The following is a 27,669-nucleotide window of genomic DNA, read 5'->3' on the forward strand; positions in this document are numbered from 1 at the left end:
TGTTTCAGTGTTGCCGAATTCAAAATGTCATATTACCATTTAATGATAAGAAAATTACCACAATTATCACTTTACCTCATCAATTTTACCACCACAAATACCACATTAGAAATATAACGCGCTCGCTTCACTCGCAAGTAAACCATATTTTTAACAATTTATATTAAACAAAAATACATAATATTACAATTTAAGATGTATTACGCTTCTATTACAAACATTGAAACATATACTAGAATATGCATATTAAAATATTAATGTACTAAATGTCTAAGCAACAAATTACTATACACGATTATCGTATACGAGTATAACCTAGACTAGGTAGTGTATAAGTATATTATACAATTTTTACATGCTTTTTGGGGACTCGAAACATAACTGCAGACCTTACAGTAAGCTACTTCTTTTTGTTTTTTGTTCATTTTGGTAGTAAGCCAAATTTTGTGCTCTGTCATAGTTAGCCATTTTTCATTAAACATTCTAACAGTTGGTTTTTTTTTTGTCTGGTGATGATTTTGAAACTTCTAGCTCTTATTCAGTTACTAAACTTGAAGTGTTTGGCCTTAATGTTTGTCAATTATTTAAAGGTCTATCAACGTAATACGTTAGGTATATCATTTGAGAGGTTGAGACATTTTCAAATTGGTGGTCCTGAAAAGGACCGTTTTAAAGGGTGGAAGGGAATAAACTTAAATTTTACTTCTTCTTGGGGGCAGTGGTTTTTTTAGTTTGAGACTTTTTCGACTTCGGTTTGACAACAGCAGGCTTTTTTGCTTTGGCCGGAGATTTCTTCGGTTTTACCGCCGTCTTTGTTTTTTTGGGCGCAACAACAGCTTTCTTTGCTTTTTTGGCTGCTGGTTCGCCGGTCGTGGGTTTCTTCGTGGCCGGTAACTTTTTCTTCTTCGGTGTTCCAGAGGCTTTCACTTTCTTGACAAGCGATTTCTTCTTTTTCGCTACGACCTTCTTCGGTTTAGCCTCTACGACGGGCAACTTGAAATGTCCCGATGCACCAGTGCCTTTGGTCTGCACCACGGAACCATTGGCGACGGCCGCTTTTAGAAATTTTCTGATGAACGGAGCCAACTTGGCGGGGTCAACTTTGTAGTTGGCAGCCAAGTATTTTTTGATAGCCGGCAACGACGATCCTTTTTTCTCATTGAGTTCTTTGATGGCTTTGGTGACCATCACGGCCGTACTCGGATGCAGTGCAGTAGACTTCGATGCTTTAGAAGCAGCAGTCTTCTTCTTTGCAGGAGATTTCTTCGAGGTCGGCGAAGCGACGACTGGAGCTGGGGTTGCAACAACTGTGTCTGTCATGTTGAAATTGAATTTGCTTGTAACGAAAAATAAAAAAACTTTAACGTTGACTGAGACGATGCCGGGCGGTCACAAAATGACCAACTATATACAGTGCGCCGTACCGACTAGTAAACTATTGTAGTTCACGTCGTCCTCCGAGTCATGGTTGTACAAACGTTTTTTACGATTTATTAGCAGTAAATAGTAGTACGAATCTGGTTTTAAACTTTTTGGAAAGTCAACTAAATTCTAAACGATTGTCAATGATTAGTATGATGCCTATCGGTATAATAAATCAACCACGAGTCGTTGTTCCTGTACTTTTCATCGCGATTTTGTAAACCGTGTTCAAAGGGTGGTCGTATGACTAAAACCTGTTAAAAATTAACAAAATAGTTCTCCACACATTCTACACGAGTTTCCCAAGACCGTAGAATTCACAGATTGTGGATTGGCCAATTTCCCAATGAATAATGGCTTTCCGAAAATGACGATTTTGGGTTTCTGGTGAGGCTCAGTGTCAACGACGTTTTTACCACTGACATTTTTACGAGGCAGACTTTACCAATAAACCTTATGTTGATCGTGTTTAACATAATTAATTTGAAAAATAATTAAAACAATACTTTATTTTAGGATTTTAGCTGTAACTCAATTTTAAATGAACAAAATAGGCATAACTCTATTTAAATCCTTCATATTGTATCGTAGCTGAAAAAAAATTTCAATAATTTATTTAATATTTGATTTCTGTTGAATTGATTTTTATATTTATCTAAGTATATTCTAGGTTTATTCTCTATTAACTTTATCTAGATATTTATCCGGGCTCAACGCTACTGTTAAAGAGTACAACCAAAATGTGAACAAATACTTATTTGTACAATATTTACCTAATACCTACCTACCTTAAATTAGATACAATTAAATACAAAACAAGTAGTATCATTCAAAAATTAGACAAAGCAAATTTTAAAAACCAATATCTTGTATTAAAAAAGTTTTTTTTTTATATATACCACATTTATCTGGTTTAAATATTAAATATATTGAATTTAAAGCTTTGTCCAAGGATTTTTACAACTTATTTTAAATCAATTACCTAATAAGATTTACCATTTATTGTATTACAATTTAAATATTGGGCTTTATATTTTCTTAAGATAAATTTGATCAATCATATTATCATACAAATCATTACATTTTAAAATCATTGTTTGTTAATAATTATTACCGGTCATAATAGCATTGTTATATCATATATTATAAATTTGTATTATTTAAAACGATAATATTTTGATGTAGAACGTTTAGTTTTATGTATTTAAAACAAATGTATTTGATACAGTAAAACAGGATTTTAAAAATATATATGTAGGGAATAGAGCCCTGCATGGGCCTAACTTCTGAAGCCCAAGCTTACCTACTTACCAAGTCCGATTTTTCAGTAAAATATATGACCTTGAACATATTTTATTCGAACGGTTAAAAACCACTACTGTACAATGTACACTATTACCAAGTACTATCTAGTATCTAGTACCTACTAGGTAGTAGGTACCTAGTGACTACTACCTAGTACATGGACCCGCGTCAAAGCACCGAAAACCAACATCATACCTAAGTCTCGTATAAATTATTATAAAAATTATTTGTAATCATTATGAAAATGAAAACGATACACCTTACGATTCGACCACTTGAAGTTTTATTTCTAGTACTAAAGTCACTGTTATTATCACCCATATAACATATTTCCCATATAATTGTATCCGTGTGTTTCAATTTTTTGATAATTTAGGAGCACTAAAAATATTGTGAACACCCAAAGGAACCAATTGCTGAAAAAGTTTGATACCTCTGCTAAGTATATAGTATTTAATTCTTTATTAATTTCATAACTCACGATGTTTTAATTTAAAAATTATGTCAGCCTCAGTGCAACACCATTAATTGGTTTTGGTTACCTACACAAACGCTCTGTATAGCTAAAAAGATAATGTTAATCTAAAATCGTTTCAATGATTTTTGGAGTAATCTCGGTGTTATCTCTGTTTCAAAAATTACCATTATACATTTATACCTATAATAAATTATAGAATAATATTTTTGAGGGTTTAATATGGAAAAAAGTATTTTTAGGGGAATCGTTTTTCTAACGTCTAACCATCAAAAAATGATGTTTGTCGATTTCCTGCGACCATCCTTAGCTAATCATTAATGACAATTGTTAAATTAGGTAGTTATAATATTATTATAGTGAATAGTTTTTATACAACATTCTAATAATATTAAATTATAAATAATAGTTAGTTATTCACAACTCCACAAGTGTATGAAATATGGATTTATAAAAAAAATTGAATGAAAATTGGTGGCCCTGAAAAGGGCCGTTTTAGGTGTTAGATTTTTATCGAACTGTCGATCTACTTGGAGCTGGTGTACTTGGTAACAGCCTTAGTTCCTTCACTGACGGCGTGTTTGGCCAATTCACCGGGCAACAAGAGGCGGACGGCGGTCTGAATTTCCCGGCTAGTAATGGTCGAACGCTTGTTGTAGTGAGCCAGGCGACTAGATTCGGCGGCGATGCGCTCGAACAGATCGTTGACGAAACTGTTCATGATGCTCATTGCTTTCGACGAGACACCGGTATCGGGATGCACTTGTTTCAACACTTTGTAAATGTAGATGGCGTACGACTCTTTCCTCTTTGGCTTGCGTTTCTTGTCGGACTTGGCGATGTTCTTTTGCGCCTTGCCGGCAGACTTCTTCATCGCTTTACCCGCAGATTTTCCTCCTGGTGCCATTTCGAATAATTGCTGAGTGAGCAGTTGTAGACAGATGTAATGTTGACGGTAGAATGATATAAAAATAGGACATTTGGTGGCTTTTATTATCAAACCTTTGTGAAATGCTGTTTGTGTATTGGCGAAAATACTTAAGTTGTGACAATATAAACAGGGTGTTTTGTTGAATTGTTTCAACTGAATATAGTATATTTTCAACTAGTATATTTTATGTTTATGCCGATTAAAAACAACATAGTTTTGCAATCATTATTTATTAAACGGTGTCATTTTTGTTCGTCATAGTATGAAGTACTTGGCCAACCATAGAATTGTTAATCAATTTTGTCTATAAAAGGAGCGGACAGTGTGTGTTCGACATCATTGAATCTTCACAGTTAGTATCTAGCAGTCTATCGAACAGTCAAACATGAGCGGACGCGGTAAAGCAGGCAAAGCAAAAGGAGGAAAATCCAAGACCAGGTCGTCCCGTGCCGGACTCCAGTTCCCGGTCGGTCGTATCCATCGTTTGTTGAGAAAAGGAAACTACGCCGAACGTGTCGGAGCCGGAGCACCGGTATACCTGGCCGCCGTCATGGAATACTTGGCAGCCGAAGTTTTAGAGTTGGCCGGTAACGCCGCGCGTGACAACAAGAAATCTCGTATCATTCCCAGACATTTGCAGTTGGCAATCAGAAACGACGAGGAACTGAACAAATTATTGTCCGGTGTGACGATCGCTCAAGGCGGTGTGTTGCCCAACATTCAAGCCGTTCTCTTACCCAAGAAGACCGAGAAGAAAGCTTAGTTTCGCCATTGCTAGTAAAAATGATTGTGATTTAATAAAAAGGCCCTTTTCAGGGCCACCAACATTTTACACTCATATACATCTATAGTCTTATACATGGAACGCGGAAAATCTCGTCCCATGTTCCGCCCACGAGGCCACGAGGTAGAATTATTCCTAAATTATGTCAATATTGTCTATGTTTATTATACATAATACATAAACCTGTATACCTGTCTTAACTTAACCCCCCAGTATGTAAACAAGAATTTTTGTCGATATAATAAGATCAGTGAATATTTCAGAAATATATACTCGTATTATTAGCAAATTCTCAAAAATATTTATTTCTTAAAAACAGTTATTACGTTAAACTGTTTGACCTTGGATCAATCTTTTAACCATCAACATTTATCTTATAATCAGATCTCACAAATAGACTTCAATAACTAATATTGAATAGGTACAACAATAGTTATTACATATGTTAGATCATCGTTGAGACATGCAGTATATTATATAGGTAATACTATCGTCTATCGACTTAATATGCTTTTATCGTGTGAATCGAAATTATGAATTACACACATTCATTTGCGCATACTTTCAAAATTGTATATTATACTATACAGTTTTTGTGGTCATTTTAAAATCAACAATCCACGAACTCGATTATTACTCAATACTCTCTGACACGATACATCGGTACAAAATATGTTATCAAATAAAACAAGTTTAACGGCACGTTCAATATGTATTATATTAACATTATTTCAGTAAGCACAGTACAAATGCAACTAATTTACTAACAACACAACAGAGCAAATCATGAATATTGAATGTTACCTACGATAATCCAACACGTGTACAGGATAGGATAAAACGTTATCACGAGTGCGTAACAAATTTATAATCACTAATCAGCAATTGGCATATTATCTCGTTCAAAGTGAAGACGATTTGATGATGTTTTTTAATCACTAACGTCATAGATATAAAAGACAACAAATAGGCCTGCCTTCCTTCGGAAGCAGTTTAACCAAATACTATAAATGATAATACGAGAAAGTCAATGATAATGTGGCGAAAACTAATGCCCCCAGTTTCACTATTGGTGGCCTACCTTTGCTGCTTATTATTATTATTTTTGTTCATTAATAGTCAATAGACAAACTAACAAAGAGGATAGTAATAATATTTATTATTTAGTTGAGGTAATATAAAAATAATTTAATGCACTTTCAAACTCTATTATATATTTAAAATTTACATAATAATGATAAATAAATTATTTATAAATATAATAAATAAATACATATTAACCAATATGTGTTATAGACTATAGTGATATAAAATAGGTAAATATTTATTTTTATGAATGGGTAATTTTTTTAAACTTTTTGTTAGCTGTTTTAATTTTGTATTTGGCCATATTATTACAACAATATCTTTCAGAATCTGCTACTTTCCACTTGCCTGGAAAAAAGCAGTCATAATTTCCATTCCCAAACCAGGCAAAGATCATAAAATACCCGCAAACTACAGACCAATAGCTCTCCTCTCCTCCTTATCTAAAATCTACGAACGTCTCATCCTCACTTACCTGCAAAACAACCTTCGAGACAAAATCCGCCCAGAACAATTTGCCTTCAGAGCTGAGCATTCTACTACCCAGCAACTGACCAAACTCGCTCACCAACTCGGCCAGAACTTTAACAACAACATAAACACCGCTTCTATATTTCTTGACGTAGAGAAAGCTTTCGACAGAGTCTGGCACGCTGGACTCCTTTACAAACTTTCTCAGCTCAATATCCCGACCGAAATCGTTAAAATCATCGAATCCTTTCTTACCGACCGCACTTTCATCACTAAAATCAAAGACTCCTTCTCGTCCATCAGACACATTCTCGCAGGCGTCCCTCAAGGATCCTGCCTTTCACCAACTCTCTACTTGACCTACATAAACGACATACCAACGACTCCTAAAGCCCATCTCTCGTTATTCGTCGACGAAACGATGTTCTTTACTTACGACAAAAACCAAAAACGTGCAGCAATTCAATTACAACAACAACTTAACGTGGCGACCACTTGGTTTCACAGATGGCGAATTAAAATAAACGCAACCAAAACTGTAGGTATCATTTTCGGACGTTCAAATACCACACATGTACCACCATTACTACTCGACAACCACCCCATTAGCTGGTCCACCCAAGCGAAATACCTCGGCGTTACAATAGGGCGCAGACTCACCTTCGGCAAACACATCCTTAACATCACTAAAAAGGCCACCCGCACCCGAGGTATGCTTTACCCAATACTAAACCGCACTAGCCCCGTCCCAACGACAACAAAACTAACCATTCTTAAACTTTACGTCACTCCAATCCTAACGTACGCTGGCTCTTCGTGGGCTCCCTCCATAGGTCCCTCACAATGGAACCGCATTGAATCCGTCCAAAACATCGGCATACGCACTATAACGGGTTTGCCTTCCTTCGTTAAAAACTCGGTCCTTCTAAAATCCACTAATTTCAAATCTATTCAAAATTCTATTCGTTCCCAAACCAATTCAATGTTCTACAAAAACTCTTTTTCAAATCACGACCACATCCGACTTCCAGGCAAAACTCACACTCCTCCAACTACCAAACGCATACTCAAACCCTACCCACCTGGGTAAATCAATAAAACTAACAAAACCTTCCAAATAAACTTCCACCCACTAGTAGAGGCATAAGCCTGGAATAGTTAACGGCATAGCCACCCCCCTCAAAGCAAAAATATTATTACAACTTTTTATATAACTATTAATTAAAACATTTATAAATTTTTTGATGAATTCAAGTTTAGGTACAATATGTATTACATATATTTATTGTCCTTATACATACAGTCTGAATCAAATTAACAATTTCACTTCTTACATTGGCTTTTGATTCCAATAGCATTTTTTGAATATTTTCTTTAAATAAACAAGTCATTCTTTTACAAAAATCAATCGTTGATTTTTTACACCTATATTAGTTTATACTTCAATCATTAAATGCAATTTCTGGTTGTATACATATATTCAAAATTATATTACCAAAAATAATATCAAACTATTTAATCTACAATTGTTATTTATTTTTATTTAGAAACATATTTTTCTGTACAGAAACTTACAATTCTTCAATGGCTGGAAATCTATGAAAAACCAAGTTTGAATTTAATTTCCCTGTATTGTAACAATATTTTGTTGAACATGACTTTTTACTTTTTAGAACAAATTTTCATAATTTTTTCAAAACTAATGAAAACAATTTACAAAATAAATAGTATCTATGAAGTATAAACATAAACTAATTAACTGCAATTAGTACCTATACATCTTAGTAGTTAGTCTCATATAAGTTTTAAGTGCAAAGCAACCATTGCTGTTTATTGATAGTGCTTATACAGTTTACGAAAGCCAATGGTTATTTTTGTTTACAGCTATTTTACATTTTGGTGGCATTTATTATGTAAATTACGCCTGGGATATAGGCAAAAACAGTACAACTGAGGGCTCCGCTTGTCACTGCTGATTATCATTGACTTTCTCGTATTATCATTTATAGTATTTGGTTTAAAGTCACCCATCTCGTGGTTTTCAATCGTTGTGCAGCGAGAAAAGCCAGGTATTTTGCATGTGAAAAATAATTTGAAAACTATACCCCTACCAGTTATTTGAGTAGATCCTAAGAAAACTTTTCCATAGCAAAAAGCAAATACCCAACATATCTGGTTTTATGCGCGTGGTCTGTGGTAAAATGCTAAAATATGGTGGCCCTGAAAAGGGCCTTTTTAGTTAAGATATTTCGTTTATGCGTATGACGAATGACGATCAGAAAGATTAACCTCCGAAACCGTAAAGAGTGCGGCCTTGACGTTTCAGAGCGTAGACAACGTCCATGGCGGTGACGGTCTTCCTCTTGGCGTGCTCAGTGTACGTGACGGCGTCGCGGATTACGTTTTCCAGGAACACCTTCAACACACCGCGAGTTTCTTCGTAAATCAAACCGGAAATACGTTTCACTCCTCCACGGCGAGCTAACCGACGAATGGCTGGCTTGGTGATTCCCTGGATGTTGTCACGCAACACTTTGCGATGACGTTTGGCGCCTCCTTTACCAAGACCTTTTCCTCCTTTGCCTCTTCCTGTCATGTTTAATATTTTCGAGTTGGTTGATGTACAATGTAACGCTGATGCTGCTGCTGCTTCGAACGCTGGACGTTGACTGATGCCGGCATTGTAGACGACATCTGTTTTATGCGTTTTGTGGCGCGCGAGCGGCCAATCGGAATGCTTCACCCGATTTCTCCCTCTCTCGAACCATCTGACCAACGGCGACGTCGGATACGGTTCCGATTCGCGTATAAATATCGGTTAGTTTCCATTCACTTCATCATCATTATCTCTTCATTCATCATCATACAACCAGGCAACACTCAACGTTCAACATTCGAAGCAGCAACAAGTACATCAATCCAGTACTCCCGGCTCTTCGTTGAACGCAACCACCACCTCAACAGGCAACAGCGCCAATAAAACAGTCGTTTTTACGACTCTCCGACAGGCAACAGCGCCATCAACAGGGCAACAGCGCCCAGGTTGTCCAAGCCAACCAAAACAGTCGTTTTAACGACTCAACAGGGCACCAGCGCCCACGCCGTCGAGGCATCAGCGCCTGAAGTTCAAGTAATCCGTCGCGAAAGCGCCGGCACTCTCCTTCCGCCAACTGTCGTGGGGCCGCGCCCTCACACTGCCGCAGAACTTCCCTACCCAACAAACTCATCGCCCCCTCCCCCCCCAATAAAACGTTCTTTTCAGAACGACAGGACTTTCACTACCCCTTTAAGCATGACCGGCAACAAGCCGCGGAAGCGTAAAGGTGGTAGCTCCACCTATCACCCACCTCAGGCCCAAAAGCTCCCCCGCCAGCGTTCCTCTCCACCGTCACCATCACCATCTAAAACTTCCAACTCCGAAACTTTAGACTCCCTTTCTGACTCCAGCTACACTTCTTCCATACGTTCTGACACCCCTCCAACCATTACTCCAGCCACTACCATCCCAACAACCACTCAACCTCCGACTGCTCAACCAAAGATCCGACCTCCTCCCATTATCCTAAGCTCTAGTTCCTGGCGCAAGATTGCGCCCACAATCTACAAGCTCCCTAATCTGACCCCTTCCTTACTGACAGCTAAATCCTCGTCAAACGGACAAATTATTGTACAAACTTCCGAACCAAATCAATTCCGACTCATCCAATCAACCCTTAAAGGTAATAACATCGACTTTCACACATTCAGTCTTCCCGAAGATCGCACCCTCAAGGTTGTTTTAAAGGGCATTCCCATTGACATTTCCACCGACGAACTCACCAGTGAACTGAAGTCCCTAAACTTCTCCGTCAAATTCGTACGCCGTTTTGGTACCCCTGAAAAGCCCATGCCAATCTGCGCAGTATACCTAGCTGCCGACCCGAACGCCAAAGAAATATACCAACTCACCAACCTATTCTTCTTAACCATCTCCGTAGAACCCCTCAAACCTTCCGGCCCCGCCCAGTGCTTCGCATGCCAACGTTTTGGTCACGGTTCCCGCAACTGTGGCCACCAACCGAGGTGTGTAAAATGCGCTGGAAACCACACGGCAATTTCCTGCCCCAAAACTCCGGAACAACCTCCCAAGTGTTGTAACTGCGGTGGTTCGCACACGGCAAACTTCCGGGGCTGCCCACACTATCTCGCCCAACAACAGGTAGAATCCAAACCTTCTTCCCATAACACTCCAAAGCCCACAACCCACTACCCTGCTACACCTAAACCCCAACCTCTTACACTCTCTATTCCTCCTCCTACACTCCCTACCCCACCCCCCTCAAAACAACCAATTCAAACCCCAACCTATGCTGCAGTAACCACAGGTACAACTCCCTCCCCATCGTCTCCTCTAATCAACATACATTCGATTCTCTCCCTACTCACTAACCTTCTGACTGCTCTTTCAAACAACCAAGATCCAAAAACCCTAATTGAATCCACCATCAGATCCTTCCTATCCATTCTCGCCCCGCAATGAATAATTTGAAAATTCTCTTTTGGAACTCCAATGGTATAAGACACAAACTCAACGAACTTCACTCCTTAGCCCTCCAACTGAAATCTGACATTATCTTACTTAACGAAACTCACCTATCCCCGACTATCAAACTTCACTTTCCCAACTACTTTACCTATAGAAACGACCTACCCCCTGTTCGCGGCTCGCCTGCTCACGGAGGTACGGCAGTTCTCATTCACCGACGCATTGTACACCAGCCCGTGACACTGAACACTTCTATACAATCTTCTTCCGTCCTCATCAAACTAAACGACCACGAGGTACTTGTCTCAGCGGTATACAAGCCACCCGGCGCCACACTCACACCCACTGACCTAGACCTACTGACACAGAGTGCGGAATGGCAAATCTCGGCAGGCGACTTCAACTCCAAACACCCCCTGTGGCACAGCCACTCGACAAACGCGGCCGGCCGTGTCCTCTTTGACCACGTGCAACATTCTGACTACTCCATCACAGCACCCTCATCCCCAACACACTTTCCAACCAACGCCAGGTACAGACCTGACATACTTGACATCGCTCTTATTCGACTACCTTACGCAACCCAAATCTTCAACCTTAACGAACTTTCCTCAGACCATAACCCTATCCTTCTTGAGACCCTATGTACTCCTATATCCTCATCCCCCCCAACATCTAACCGCTTCATTAACTGGACTAAATACAAAACAATCCTTACAAACCTACCAAACTTAAACAGGCAACCGACCAATAACAGTCAGTCAATCGATTTGGCAATCGAAAACCTGACAAATAACATTAAACACGCAATCGAAGCTAGCGTATTTACTCCAAAAACTAAGAACTCCGCATTCATACTACCCGACTACATCAAAAACGAAATAACAGAGAAAAACAGACTTCGCCGTGAATGGCAACGTAACCGCAACCCGACCACCAAACGTATACTCAACGCCAAAACTTCACTTATCCGTACCTTACTTGAAACTCACAAAACCGACAAATGGGACCTTTTCCTTAACTCACTAGACATCCACGACGGTTCCATTTATAAACTTAACAAGTGCCTCCTCCACAAACGCCCAGCTTCCCACCCACTGATCGGCCCCAACGGCCTAATTTTCTCGTCCACGGATCGTGCTGAACTAATAGCCGATTCACTCGAAAATCAATTCCAAACCAACCCTGGTCCTGACATTCCCGAAGTAATGAACTACTACCACTCACTACGAAACCTCAACATCACTAAATCCAACCTATTCACCACCCCGGGCAAAATTCAAAAAATCATTAGCGATCTTCGCATAAAGAAAGCCCCCGGTGACGACCTCATCACCAATACTGCTCTTAAATTCCTACCTAACAATATCATACTATCCCTAACAAAAATCATCAACTGCTCCTTCAGAATCTGCTACTTTCCCACTGCCTGGAAAAAAGCAGTCATAATTTCTATCCCCAAACCAGGCAAAGATCACAAACTACCCGAAAGCTATCGTCCCATTGCACTTCTCTCCTCCCTATCCAAAATCTATGAACGTCTCATCCTCGCCCACCTCCAACTCAACCTACGAGACAAAATCCGCCCCGAGCAATTTGCCTTTAGACCCGAACACTCTACTACTCTACAACTTACGAAACTTACACACCAACTTAGCCAGAACTTTAACAATAACGTAAACACCGCTTCTATCCTTCTTGACGTGGAGAAAGCCTTCGACCGTGTCTGGCATGAAGGTCTCCTTTACAAACTTTCCCAACTCAACATTCCGACTGAAATCGTAAAAATCATCGAATCCTTTCTTTCCGATCGCACCTTCATCACAAAAATCGATGACTCATTCTCGTCCCCCAGAAACATCCTCGCAGGTGTCCCTCAGGGATCCTGCCTCTCCCCGACTCTATACTTGACCTACATCAATGACATTCCAACTTCTCCTAAAGCCCACCTCTCACTTTTTGCAGATGATACTATGTTCTTCACCTTCGACAAAAATCCGAAACGTGCGGCCATCCAACTTCAACATCAACTAAACCTTGCTTCCAGATGGTTTCACCGCTGGCGCATAAAAGTTAACCCAACCAAAACCGTAGGCATTATTTTCGGTCGATCTAATACTACTCACATACCACCACTACTACTTGACAACCACACTATTAACTGGTCCGGACAAGCCAAATACCTCGGCGTTACAATAGGGCGCAAACTCAACTTCGGAAAACACGTCCAAAACATTATTAAAAAAGCTACCCGCACCCGCGGAATACTCTATCCCATACTCAACCGTACATGCCCCATCCCACTTACTACCAAACTCAAAATACTTAAACTATACGTATCTCCCATTCTTACTTACGCTGGCCCCTCGTGGGCCCCTTTCATTGGTCCTTCACTATGGAGGCGTATCGAGTCCGTCCAAAACATAGGCTTACGAACAATAACGGGCATGCCCTCTATTGTCAAAAATTCGGTTCTTCTCAAATCTGCAAACTTTAAAACCATTCAATCATCTATTCAGTCCCAGTCCAGACTTATGTTCTACAAAAATTCCTTCTCAGATCATGATCATATCCGCCTTCTAGGTAAATCTCACTCCCCCCCAACTACCAAAAAACAACTTAAACCTTACCCACTAACTTGGACTAACCATTAATAAAACTTCCCTAAACTCTCCACCCACTAGTAGAGGCGAAAGCCTGGTATAGTAAACGGCATAGCCATCCCCCCAATGCAAAGCAGTCACTTCATCATAAATCGTCTACTTTTCGTTCCAGTACAACACAGCAGACAACTAACAAATCAACGCAATGGCACGTACCAAGCAAACCGCCCGCAAGTCCACCGGAGGTAAAGCACCGAGGAAGCAGCTGGCCACCAAAGCCGCACGTAAGAGCGCGCCCGCCACCGGTGGAGTCAAGAAGCCACATCGTTACCGTCCGGGAACTGTCGCTCTCCGTGAAATCCGTCGGTACCAGAAGAGCACTGAGCTGTTGATCCGCAAATTGCCGTTCCAACGTTTGGTGCGTGAAATCGCACAGGATTTCAAGACTGACCTGCGTTTCCAGAGCTCAGCCGTTATGGCGTTGCAAGAAGCTAGTGAGGCCTACTTGGTAGGTCTTTTCGAAGATACCAACTTGTGCGCCATCCACGCCAAACGTGTCACGATCATGCCAAAAGACATCCAGTTGGCCCGTCGTATTCGCGGTGAACGTGCCTAATTTAACACCCTCTCTATTCGACCATCATTTTAAAACGGCCCTTTTCAGGGCCACCATATTTTTAAATCAAATTAGGTAAGATAATGACTTCAACTGATTTTAAAAATATTCAAGAAAGGATGATGCCCGTCAAAACTTAGTTCGTAATTCCTGTCATTTATTCATGATAAATACATCGATCATTGTAATATACTAATATGGTTTTTTAATTGCATTTTTAATTAAAGAAGTACATTATTATTTATTAATATGTTACTTATTTATTGTTCAATAAACCTTTTCAAATTCGTTGAAATAACAAAATAAATTCTGTAATTACTGTACATTGTACAATTACTAACCATACAATTCGTCTACTAATAAAAAATGAATAAAGCAAGTAATTAAGTAACATCTTGAATTTTACTTACTTTTTAGAAACATTTTATTTAAGATAGGTATCTAAGTAAAATGTATTTTATAGAACTCTCAAAACATGAATTCAGATGTAACGGGTAATTGATTAATAAACTACAGATATTTACCTCACATTTTAATTTTACGCGAATAACTGAAAATGTTTATAACAATTAACAACACTATTCTAAAAATAAACATACATTATAAATTTATAATCCTAAAATGATGATAGTACGGTATTGTAACGTCATTTATGAAATAAAAGTGTTGGAACTAGAAAACCATTGAAAAGATACGCTTATAATTATAGTTCTACGGTTTGTTACGACCACCTGCCATTGCAGCACAGAGATGTCCGCCTCATACCAGTGGCGGCTATCCTAGAGTAGAAGTGTAGCGATTGCTACACCTTTAAAAAAAGGTGGGTGGCTGGGTTGTCTATGTAATTTTTTGTATGCGAATAATACAGAATACTTAAGAATTTTTAATATGATAATTCCTTATTTGCGGATGACACAATGTTTTACTGTTCAAACCACAATGCGCGTTTTACATCTTTCCAACTCCAAAAACAAATAAACCTGGCTTCAGACTGGTTTAAGAAATGGCGTCTCCATATAAATGAATCAAAAACCTCTGCAATCCTGTTTAGCCGTACAGGAACTGCAAAAATCAAAAATATCAATATAAATAATGTTCAAATCCCTTGGTCTAGGAGCGTTAAATATCTAGGAGTAACTATTGACCGCAACTTCAGTTTCTCCACCCACGCATCCAACATTATCAAAAAAGCTACTCAAATTCGAGGCTTACTATATCCTATTCTAAATAAAAAAAGCCCAATCCCCACTAGAACCAAATTAAACCTGTTCCAAATGTACATCATCCCTATCCTAACTTACGCCGGAGAAGCATGGGCACCCTTTGTCAGCTCATCCACTTGGAAGAAAATTGAGGCGGTTCAGACTACAGGCATCAGGATAATTTTAGGTCAGCCGACCTTTGTAAGGAACTCGGTGCTTCTGCACACAGTCGGGTTCATTCCTATCCAAAAAACCATTAAAAAAAATGCCTCAGCCACTTTTCATAGAATCGCTAATTCATGGTACAACCATATAAGAACCATTGGCAGGTGTTCCCCCTCTTTATATACCTCGAGACATAAACAGCGTCCGAGAATAAGGCTTTGGGCAACAAGTTAAAGTAAAATTTAAAAAAGTAAGTAAGTAAGTAATATGATAATTATAACTATGTAATAGTTAAAAATGTGATGTGGATGGGTGGTTATTTCTTATGTTTCACTACACCTATATTTTTAAGGATTCCGCCACTACTTCAAACAACAACGGTCACAGGTAATTTGGATTTCACCACGGTTGTAAATAATTTGATTTTCACATTCTGTTTTCAAGTTATTTTTTTTTACACCACTAAATATCATAACAACCAATACAATTTTTTGAGGTGTTTTTATACTTTTTAAAGATGTAATTATTATGAATATTTTGCCGTTGCCACATTTCGGCAAATACTTTTTTATCCACTATATCATTCGATTGCTCTGATATTAGATGCCTTTACGTTAGAAACGTCGTAAAATACATACCTATCTTTACAATATGATACTTAGGATACGGAAAATTCTATTCCGGTGTACACAATATTACAATATTAATTTAAGATAGCAAACACACGTTTTAACTTTTATTACTATTACATTAATAGTTAGATAGCGTACAAATCATTAAGATTGTACAACAATGCATCGGCGTGTCACAGAAGCACTATGTGTCTATGTATATTATTATTATTATTATTCATTGATGGCATTTTATAAATTAAATACAAAATTCGAATACAAATAGCTTTTTTAATTATTGACTCATAATTATGAATGATACGTCAAAATTCATAAAAAAAAAATCCTATACTAACCATATTTTTCTAGACGATACTCGGTACTACAAGGTTGAAAAGGATTTGAAAAAACTGAGCAGAGTGTAATGAGTTTTAACTTTAAGACTGAATGTTCAATTTGGGTTTTATTTAATTCTGTAAACATAAATTCCATTGGTATAGTTAAATTTTCAATAATGCCATTTTGTATTTTTAAAACATCTTTGAATGTAAAGTTATTATTATTGTGTAGACTCATAATAAATGTTATAGCTGATTTATATAAGAAATTAATAGCAGAATCTATACTAAAACATTGAGATGTTTTTGTTGAGCAATTAGGCTATTAGGTATTTTTCTTTGACATTTTTGTAATTATTGACATTAGAATTTTCAACATTATCTATTGGATTATAATGACCAATATGTTTAGTTGAAATGTGCCTTTTAAAACTATTTAAACATTGAAAAGCCTGATGGCAAGATTCCTCAACACATTTATATGTGCTGTTTGTCTTAAGTAAGTGAATTATTTTAAGATGGACTACCAGGGTTTTCTAGTAAGAAAATTTAAATTTACAAATAAAACAAATCATTGTAAGATTAAATAAAAAAATAAAAATAAAAATCAGCCAGTACTGCAGTATTGGAATTTAATAAAACCATTTCAACCTCCGGATTTCATTTAGTGCGTCGTTTAAATTTTTTACGTTTGCTTTATGATTTATCTCATTTTGATCTTTAAAATTTTTAAATTGAGTTAAGAGATTAGAGTACTTTGATTTTTCCACATTGAGCTGATCTTGTAATCTGTAGTTTTATTTCTGCAACAACTAAAATTAAAATATAAATACAAATTATACATTTTTTACCAAATTTAATTTAATTTAATCAAACCCTACCCACTCACCTGGGTAAATCAATAGAATAAAACTAACATAAACCTTCCAAATAAACTTCCACCCACTAGTAGAGGCATAAGCCTGGAATAGTTGACGGCATAGCCACCCCCCTCAAAGCAAAGCAAAATACCCTTTCAGTAATAACAATAGGAACATTATATATTAGAAGAAATAGTAGTTGTAAGATTTTTTTTTGATACTGAATACTACGTTTGTAATGTGCCTTCGTATAGGTATTATGAAGTTAATCATTGTTTGGTTAGTAAATAATGGTTTCATTTAAGAATATTGTCTTACTTCTTCGATGGAATATGCCCTTGGTTGTTTATAATTGCTCTTTACTATCGTTTTATTTATCATTTCGAAATTTTCACACTTTTCTTTAAATTCTCGTTTTCGTGTGTAAATCTTATAACAGTTGATTTTAATTTATTTATTTCTTGTCTTGATTCAATAGATTCTGGAACAATGAAAATTAATTATTCTACACAGAAAAAACAATTTAGTAATAGCAAATAGTTAAATATTTTATATTTTAACTATTTTATATGACTATGTACCGTAACTAGTAGTTTCGTTGCTACCACTACAATTTATAGCTGTGTGTACTTGTTATGAATAGTTGAATAATGCTAGTAAAATTAACTAAATGTTACAGTTATATATAAATTTAACTATTCTGTTTGGTTTGTACAACTATTATTTATAGTAATATATTGTCCAACATGGGTTACCCAACTACCAAAACACAACTTAAACCTTACCCGTAACTTGGTCTAACCATTAAAAACTTCCTTAACACTCTCCCCCCATTAGTAGAGGCGAAAGCCTGGTATAGTTAAACGGCATAGCCATTCTCCCAAAGCAAAGCAAATCATGGGTTAATTCTGCTGTATAAATAGGTTGCGTTTTAATCATATTATTGAGTTGAAATTAATGGGAATTTCCTATTAATTTGTTATGGTAAATTATCATAGTTATAATATAAAATCATTAAAGTCCCCTCCGTTGCTTAACAATTATTAATGATTAGTTAAGGATGGTCGCAGAAAAACAACTAACATTATTTTGATGATTAGAGACGTTTATAAATTCATATTTCATACACTTGTGGAGTTGTGAATAACTAACAATTATTTATAATTTATATTAGAATGTTGTATAAACTATTCACTATAATATTATTATAACTACCTAATTTAACAATTGTCATTAATGATTAGCTAAGGATGGTCGCAGGAAATCGACAAACATCATTTTTTGATGATTAGACGTTAGAAAAGCGATTCGCCTACAAATACTTTTTTTCATAACAAGCCCTCAAATATATTATCCTATAATAATAGGTATAATGGTAATTTTTGAAATCAGAGATAACACCGAGATTACTCAAAAATCAGAAACGATTTTAGATTAACATTATCTTTTTATCTATACGAGCGTTTGTGTAGGTAACCAAAACCAATTAATGGTGTTGCACTGAGGCTGACATAATTTTAAATTAAAACATCGCCGGTTATGAAATTAATCAAGAATTAAATACTATATAGCAGAGGTATCAAACTTTTTCAGCACGCGGCTCCTTTGGGTGTTCACAATATTTTTACAGCTCCCAAATTATGAAAAAATTGAAACAACACACGGATACAATATGGTAATCAGCAGGGGCCAGGGACATACGGAGCCCTCAGATGTACTGTAGTTTTTGCCTATATCCTAGGCGTAATTCATATAATAAATACAGCCAAAATGTTAAGTGGCTGTAAACAAAAATTACTATCTTTTCATATAAAGATCAATATTTGTTTTTTATAATATAAAAACTTATGAAAAATAAAAATGTATTCTAAAAAGTCATGGTCTCCACTAGTGGTTTAACTTTTCGAATTTTAGCTCTTTCAGATAAATGTGAAAATGGCTTTGATGAACGACCACGAAGATCAGAGGTTTTTTTTCTTTTTTTGGCAAATAAAATTTAGTATCTAACCATCCCTTGTATTTAGAAATAAATGATTTTGCAGTACGATTAACAGCCAACCATTTACGATTTAATGTAGTCGTAAACGCCATAATTTTGGAACTCAATGCGGGTTCATAATTTTCATCAATAGGATGTTTAATAGTTTTTTTTTAAATATAATCACATAAGAATGAACGACTATTGATGGAGCACGGTTTTAACTGTTGCGATTTTTCCAAACCTCTCGGCGCATTGAATAAATCACGGTATTTAATATTATCTCTAAAAATAAGAATAACCATATACCTATATCATAATATGGGCAAGATTGGGCAGATCATATTTTAAAATTAATCAAATAGTAAGTTTATTTAAGCTATGTGATAAAAATCGAAGCCCTAATTTACGATTTTTTTCTTTTTAATAAATTTAATTACAAAATAAGTACTTTTTTTGGAATTACAGTTTTAACATTTAAGTTTTAAATTAATGGTTAATCTAAATCATTATTTACTATTACATACCTTCTCTCCAGTAGTTTCCATTGTATAAAATATTTAATATATAATAATAATATGAAACTAAAAGCACTTAATAGTTAATAGCAACGTAATATGATTATTCTAAACCGCCATTGCTTTGGTTTCTATACTTGAGACATTTTCAAATTGGTGGTCCTGAAAAGGACCGTTTTATAGGTGATGATGGGGGGAGGGAATAACTTACATTTTACTTCTTCTTGGGGGCAGTGGTTTTCTTAGTCGGAGACTTTTTCGTCTTCGGTTTGACAGCAGCTGGCTTTTTTGCTTTCACCGGAGACTTCTTCGGTTTTATCGCCGTCTTTGGTTTTTTGGGCGCTACAGCTTTCTTTGCTTTTTTGGATGCTGGTCCGCCGGTCGTGGGTTTCTTCGTGGCCGGTAACTTCTTCTTCGGTGTTCCAGCGGCTTTCACTTTCTTGACAAGCGATTTCTTCTTTTTCGCTACGACCTTCTTCGGTTTTGCCTCCACTACGGGTAACTTGAAATGTCCAGATGCACCAGTGCCTTTGGTCTGCACCACGGAACCGTTGGCGACGGCCGCTTTCAGAAATTTTCTGATGAACAGAGCCAACTTGGCGGGGTCAACTTTGTAGTTGGCAGCCAAGTATTTTTTGATGGCCGGCAACGACGATCCTTTTTTCTCATTGAGTTCTTTGATGGCTTTGGTGACCATCACGGCCGTACTCGGATGCAGTGCAGTAGACTTCGATGCTTTAGAAGCAGCAGTCTTCTTCTTTGCAGGTGGTTTCTTCGAGGTCGGCGATGCGACGACTGGTGCCGGGGTTGCAACAACTGTGTCTGTCATGTTGGACTTGATTTTGCTTGTAACGAAAAATACTTCAACGTTGACTGCGACGATGCCGGGCGGTCACAAAATGACCAACTATATACAGTGCGCCGTACCGACTAGTAAACTATTGTAATTCACGTCGTTCTCCGAGTCATGGTTGTACAAACGTTTTTTACGATTTATTAGCAGTAAATAGTAGTACGAATTTGGTTTTTGAACTTTTTGGAAAGTCAACTAAATTCTAAACGATTTTCAATGATTAATATGATGCCTATCGGTATAATAAATCAACCACAAGTCGTTATTCCTGTACTTTTCATCGCGATATTGTAAACCGTGTTCAAAGGGTGTTCGTATGACTAAAACCTGTTAAAAATTAACAAAATAGTTCTCCACACATTCTACACGAGTTTCCCAAGACCGTAGAATTTACAGATTGTCAATTGGCCAATTTCCCGATGAATAATGGCTTTCCGAAAATGACGATTTTGGGTTTTTGGTGAGGCTCGTCGCGCGTCAACGACGTTTTTACCACTGACATTTTTACGAGGCAGACTTTACCAATAAACCTTATGTTGATCGTGTTTAACATAATTAATTTGAAAAATAATTAAAACGATACTTAATTTTAGGATTTTAGCTGTAACTCAATTTTAAATGAACAAAATAGGCATAACTCTATTTTAAATCGTTCATATTATATCGTAGCTGAAAACAAATTTCAATAATTTATTTAATATTTAATTTCAGTTGAATTGATTTTTTTATTTATCTAAGTATATTCTAGGTTTATCTTCTATTAACTTTATCGAGATAAAATAAATATTTATCCTGGCTCAACGCTACTGTTAAGGAGTACAACCAAAATGTGAGCAAATACTTTTTTGTACAATATTTACCTAATACCTACCTACCTTAAATTAGATACAATTAAATACAAAACAAGTAGTATTATTCAAAAATTAGACAAAGCAAATTTTAAATACCAATATCTTGTATTAAAACAGTTTTTTTTTTTAATATACCACATTTATCTGATTTAAATATTAAATATATTGAATTTAAAGCTTTGTCCGAGGATTTTTACAACTTATTTTAAATCAAATACCTAATAAGATTTACCATTTATTGTATTATAATTTAAATATTGTGCTTTATATTTTCTTAAGATAAATTTGATCAATCCTATCGTTACATTTTAAAATCATTGTTGGTTCATAATTATTACCAGTCATATTAGCATTTTTATATCATATATTATAAATTTGTTTTATTTAAAACGATAATATTTTGATGTAGAACGTTTAGTTTTATGTATTTAAAACAAATATATTTTATACAGTAAAACAGGATTGTAAAAATTTGTATGTAGGTACTAGAGCCCTGCATGGGCCTAACTTCTGAATCCCAAGCTTACCTACTTACTCCCAGCTATCACTTAAATATATGCTATATAGCTAGACCAAGTCCGATTTTTCAGTGAAATATATGACCTTAACCATATTTTATTCGAATGGTTAAAAACCACTACTGTACAATGTACACTATTACCAAGTACTATCTAGTACCTAGTAGGTACCTAGTGACAACTACCTAGTACTTGGAGCCGCGTCAAAGCACCGAAAACCAACATCATACCTAAGTCTCGTATAAATTATTATAAAAATTATCTGTAATCATTATGAAAATGAAAACGATACACCTTACGATTCGACCATTTGAAGTTTTATTTCTGGTACTAAAGTCACTGTTATTATCGCCCATATAACATATTTCCCATATAATTGTATCCGTGTGTAGTTTCAATTTTTCGATAATTTAGGAGCACTAAAAATATTGTGAACACCCAAAGGAGCCAAGTGCTGAAAAAGTTTGATACCTCTGCTAAGTATATAGTATTTAATTCTTTATTAATTTCATAACTCACGATGTTTTAATTTAAAAATTATGTCAGCCTCAGTGCAACACCATTAATTGGTTTTGGTTACCTACACAAACGCTCTGTATATGTAGATAAAAATATAATGTTAATCTAAAATCGTTTCAATGATTTTTAGAGTAAACTCGGTGTTATCTCTGATTTCAAAAATTACCATTATACCTATATTAAATTATAGGATAATATTTTTGAGTGTTTAATATGGAAAAAAGTATTTTTAGGCGAATCGTTTTTCTAACGTCTAATCATCAAAATGATGTTAGTCGTTTTTCTGCGACTATCCTTAACCAAATACTATAAATGACAATACGGGACAACTAGTGTCAAAAATCGCGACATAAGCATGCCCCCTGATAAAGTAACTAACGCGCTCTACGATTGTAATTTGTAATATTCAGCTATATTATAGGCACGGTAGATTATAATCTACCGTGATTATAGATAACAGAAATTATTATAGAACAGAAATTTTTTTTATAAGTGCTTATAGTTCTAATTTTTGAAATATATCGAAACTGCAAGTAATTTTGTAGTTGAAAAATCATAAAAAATTGTGTTTATATTTAAGATTAAAAAATTCAACACTAAGTTTTCCGTATGTTTTCCTTCAAGTAGCTGTAGAGAAAACTCGAAGAACGGTATAGGAAAAATTTTAAGCATTTGAGTTTCAAATTTTTATGAAATTGCGTAACAATAACGATTTTCAATATTTGTTGTTAGGTACCTACCTATTCATAATGTATAAGTCGTAGATACATGAAAATTTCACCAGTTCTATAAATTGGAATTTTCTTTACACAATTTAATTTTCTAAATATTTCGCTTGTTTTAAGGATTTTATTAGGCATTTGAAATATTAGATTTTGTTTATAAATATCGATAAAATTTTTTCGGCCAAGTCAAAATATTTGAACATTTAATACAAAGTTCCTCATAAGTTAGCCTTATACTGACTCAAAAATTATAAGAATACGTCATATTATGTACAATTTTATTTTATTAGCATAAGTTCAAATATTGACAACAATTCGTCAAAATCATAAATATTTGCAAATTATTTTGTAGGTATAATTCATAAACAATTTTGAATAAGCACTATTATATTTATTTATTTATTTCATACGGAGTTAACTCCATTTACAAAAAAACAAATCAGTATACTAAATTAAAATTAAAATTCATTACAATTTTTAATATATTAAATAATAATTAATAGTAAACATTTAAAAAAAAATATATATATAAATAATTCGACATATAATAATTAATAACATAAAAATTCACAATCACAACCATATCGATAGAACATAATATATAATTTAGAGACATTATGTGGCTAAAAGTTGAAAATTTAATATAAGATTTTCCATAAGTTTGGCGTACATTGCTTACAATAATTAGGTATAAACTCAAATTTTGGTGTACCTATTCAGATTTCTTGAAATCTTAAAATTCTCACTTGAAATTATATCCTAGGCTGGCAAATCATCTCCATTCAGGATCGCTTTTCGTGTACAATTATGATAGGTACCTATCATTCAGTGGTGCCCCCACCATCGGCCCGGCCGTATGTACTATGTTGTATTAGTTGTCTTAGTTTTAGTATTATTTATTTTATTTTTATTTATGTGCTTTATAATAAAAAAGTTTTATACAACTTACACATACTTATATAATAATTTATATCAATATACCTATGATTTGTGTTGATGTATTATGGGTGTTAGGGTTCCTCCCCCACTTTCCGTGACACTATTAAGTATTAAAACACCCCTGTAAAATGAATCCTAGATACGCCACTGCTATTATTAGATTAAAATTTAACACTCCTATATGGAATAATTATATTGATCCACGCAGCATCTATGTACAGCAGAGAGGTACCCACTTGACCAGGCTTTTTTAAATTTATATTAAATTAAGGCCCGGAATTATATGCACTAAAAACGAAAAGGACGAAATATAGTAAAATGTGTAATAGTCCCCCAAAAATATTTGGCTATTTGCAGCGTGCCAGATCTAGAGCATTTAACGCCCGGGGCTAAGAAAAATGTAGCGCCCTTTTATGTATAATTATATAGGGTGATTCTTTTATCCTTAAACACTCATCATTTTGTGAAGTATTGACTTTTATCATTTTTTTTTTCAGTATATTTTGTTTCTTGCTTTTCTCAAACTGTATGAAATTTTTATTTTTTTCACCCATTTATAGTGAAGCCACTATCAACTTTTGATTTTCAAATGGCAACCATATTTAAAGTGTACTTAATTAATTAGGTTATTTTTTTTTTAATTTTATCGTTCGAATTATCATTTTTGTTAATTTTTAGCGAGATTAGCTTTTCAAAATTGGGCGGTCTTCGTATTAGTATATTAATATGAAATTCAGTATTTGACTTAACTATTAATAATTGTTAAATTAGGTGTTATAATAAAATTATAGTGAATAGTTTTTATACAACATTCTAATAATATTAAATTATAAATAATAGTTAGTTATTAACAACTCCACAAGTGTATGAAATATGAATTTATAAAAAAAATTGAATGAAAATTGGTGGCCCTGAAAAGGGCCGTTTTAGGTGTTAGATTTTTATCGAACTGTCGATCTACTTGGAGCTGGTGTACTTGGTAACAGCCTTAGTTCCTTCACTGACGGCGTGTTTGGCCAATTCACCGGGCAACAAGAGGCGGACGGCGGTCTGAATTTCCCGGCTAGTAATGGTCGAACGCTTGTTGTAGTGGGCCAGGCGACTAGATTCGGCGGCGATGCGCTCGAACAGATCGTTGACGAAACTGTTCATGATGCTCATGGCTTTCGACGAGACACCGGTATCGGGATGCACTTGTTTCAACACTTTGTAAATGTAGATGGCGTACGACTCTTTCCTCTTTGGCTTGCGTTTCTTGTCGGACTTGGCGATGTTCTTTTGCGCCTTGCCGGCAGACTTCTTCATCGCTTTACCCGCAGATTTTCCTCCTGGTGCCATTTCGAATAATTGCTGAGTGTGTAGTTGTAGACAGGTGTAATGTTGACGGTAGAATGATATAAAAACCTGCTTTTGCTTTGCATTGGGGGGATGGCTATGCCGTTTACTATACCAGGCTTTCGCCTCTACTAGTGGGTGGAGAGTTTAGGGAAGTTTTATTAATGGTTAGTCCAAGTTAGTGGGTAAGGTTTAAGTTGTTTTTTGGTAGTTGGGGGGGAGTGAGATTTACCTAGAAGGCGGATATGATCATGATCTGAGAAGGAATTTTTGTAGAACATAAGTCTGGACTGGGACTGAATAGATGATTGAATGGTTTTAAAGTTTGCAGATTTGAGAAGAACCGAATTTTTGACAATAGAGGGCATGCCCGTTATTGTTCGTAAGCCTATGTTTTGGACGGACTCGATACGCCTCCATAGTGAAGGACCAATGAAAGGGGCCCACGAGGGGCCAGCGTAAGTAAGAATGGGAGATACGTATAGTTTAAGTATTTTGAGTTTGGTAGTAAGTGGGATGGGGCATGTACGGTTGAGTATGGGATAGAGTATTCCGCGGGTGCGGGTAGCTTTTTTAATAATGTTTTGGACGTGTTTTCCGAAGTTGAGTTTGCGCCCTATTGTAACGCCGAGGTATTTGGCTTGTCCGGACCAGTTAATAGTGTGGTTGTCAAGTAGTAGTGGTGGTATGTGAGTAGTATTAGATCGACCGAAAATAATGCCTACGGTTTTGGTTGGGTTAACTTTTATGCGCCAGCGGTGAAACCATCTGGAAGCAAGGTTTAGTTGATGTTGAAGTTGGATGGCCGCACGTTTCGGATTTTTGTCGAAGGTGAAGAACATAGTATCATCTGCAAAAAGTGAGAGGTGGGCTTTAGGAGAAGTTGGAATGTCATTGATGTAGGTCAAGTATAGAGTCGGGGAGAGGCAGGATCCCTGAGGGACACCTGCGAGGATGTTTCTGGGGGACGAGAATGAGTCATCGATTTTTGTGATGAAGGTGCGATCGGAAAGAAAGGATTCGATGATTTTTACGATTTCAGTCGGAATGTTGAGTTGGGAAAGTTTGTAAAGGAGACCTTCATGCCAGACACGGTCGAAGGCTTTCTCCACGTCAAGAAGGATAGAAGCGGTGTTTACGTTATTGTTAAAGTTCTGGCTAAGTTGGTGTGTAAGTTTCGTAAGTTGTAGAGTAGTAGAGTGTTCGGGTCTAAAGGCAAATTGCTCGGGGCGGATTTTGTCTCGTAGGTTGAGTTGGAGGTGGGCGAGGATGAGACGTTCATAGATTTTGGATAGGGAGGAGAGAAGTGCAATGGGACGATAGCTTTCGGGTAGTTTGTGATCTTTGCCTGGTTTGGGGATAGAAATTATGACTGCTTTTTTCCAGGCAGTGGGAAAGTAGCAGATTCTGAAGGAGCAGTTGATGATTTTTGTTAGGGATAGTATGATATTGTTAGGTAGGAATTTAAGAGCAGTATTGGTGATGAGGTCGTCACCGGGGGCTTTCTTTATGCGAAGATCGCTAATGATTTTTTGAATTTTGCCCGGGGTGGTGAATAGGTTGGATTTAGTGATGTTGAGGTTTCGTAGTGAGTGGTAGTAGTTCATTACTTCGGGAATGTCAGGACCAGGGTTGGTTTGGAATTGATTTTCGAGTGAATCGGCTATTAGTTCAGCACGATCCGTGGACGAGAAAATTAGGCCGTTGGGGCCGATCAGTGGGTGGGAAGCTGGGCGTTTGTGGAGGAGGCACTTGTTAAGTTTATAAATGGAACCGTCGTGGATGTCTAGTGAGTTAAGGAAAAGGTCCCATTTGTCGGTTTTGTGAGTTTCAAGTAAGGTACGGATAAGTGAAGTTTTGGCGTTGAGTATACGTTTGGTGGTCGGGTTGCGGTTACGTTGCCATTCACGGCGAAGTCTGTTTTTCTCTGTTATTTCGTTTTTGATGTAGTCGGGTAGTATGAATGCGGAGTTCTTAGTTTTTGGAGTAAATACGCTAGCTTCGATTGCGTGTTTAATGTTATTTGTCAGGTTTTCGAT

At 36.3% G+C, this 27,669-nt stretch overlaps 7 protein-coding genes across 7 annotated transcripts; 2 read left to right on the forward strand and 5 right to left on the reverse strand.

The window, feature by feature from the left end:
• Positions 1-655: 655 nt before the first annotated feature.
• On the reverse strand, positions 656-1,359 carry LOC107167899 (histone H1B-like). Its single transcript, XM_015517111.2, has one exon. The coding sequence runs from the start codon at positions 1,318-1,320 to the stop codon at positions 700-702; it is 621 nt and encodes a 206-aa protein (XP_015372597.2). The 5' UTR covers positions 1,321-1,359; the 3' UTR covers positions 656-699.
• LOC149055551 (histone H1-like) lies at positions 656-20,758 on the reverse strand. Its single transcript, XM_089227349.1, has 2 exons — positions 20,098-20,758; positions 656-691 (listed from the first exon to the last, which is right to left on the reverse strand). The coding sequence occupies exon 1, from the start codon at positions 20,717-20,719 to the stop codon at positions 20,105-20,107; it is 615 nt and encodes a 204-aa protein (XP_089083475.1). The 5' UTR covers positions 20,720-20,758; the 3' UTR covers positions 656-691; positions 20,098-20,104.
• LOC149055552 (histone H2B-like) lies at positions 3,684-4,168 on the reverse strand. Its single transcript, XM_089227351.1, has one exon. It carries the CDS (start codon positions 4,107-4,109, stop codon positions 3,729-3,731), a length of 381 nt encoding a protein of 126 aa, XP_089083477.1. The 5' UTR covers positions 4,110-4,168; the 3' UTR covers positions 3,684-3,728.
• Positions 4,485-5,206, forward strand: LOC149055553 (histone H2A). Its single transcript, XM_089227352.1, has one exon. The coding sequence runs from the start codon at positions 4,519-4,521 to the stop codon at positions 4,894-4,896; it is 378 nt and encodes a 125-aa protein (XP_089083478.1). The 5' UTR covers positions 4,485-4,518; the 3' UTR covers positions 4,897-5,206.
• LOC107167898 (histone H4) lies at positions 8,687-9,129 on the reverse strand. Its single transcript, XM_015517110.2, has one exon. The coding sequence runs from the start codon at positions 9,068-9,070 to the stop codon at positions 8,759-8,761; it is 312 nt and encodes a 103-aa protein (XP_015372596.2). The 5' UTR covers positions 9,071-9,129; the 3' UTR covers positions 8,687-8,758.
• On the forward strand, positions 13,653-14,503 carry LOC149055554 (histone H3). The gene has a single exon (XM_089227350.1). It carries the CDS (start codon positions 13,808-13,810, stop codon positions 14,216-14,218), a length of 411 nt encoding a protein of 136 aa, XP_089083476.1. The 5' UTR covers positions 13,653-13,807; the 3' UTR covers positions 14,219-14,503.
• A 4,439-nt stretch (positions 20,759-25,197) lies between the features above and the next one.
• Positions 25,198-25,791, reverse strand: LOC107170179 (histone H2B). Its single transcript, XM_015520228.2, has one exon. The coding sequence runs from the start codon at positions 25,631-25,633 to the stop codon at positions 25,253-25,255; it is 381 nt and encodes a 126-aa protein (XP_015375714.2). The 5' UTR covers positions 25,634-25,791; the 3' UTR covers positions 25,198-25,252.
• Positions 25,792-27,669: the final 1,878 nt, after the last annotated feature.

This window comes from Diuraphis noxia, unplaced genomic scaffold (assembly GCF_037042655.1).
Source record: "Diuraphis noxia isolate RWA-SAM2 unplaced genomic scaffold, SU_Dnox_SAM2 contig0004, whole genome shotgun sequence".
Taxonomy (NCBI): Eukaryota; Metazoa; Arthropoda; class Insecta; order Hemiptera; family Aphididae; genus Diuraphis; species Diuraphis noxia.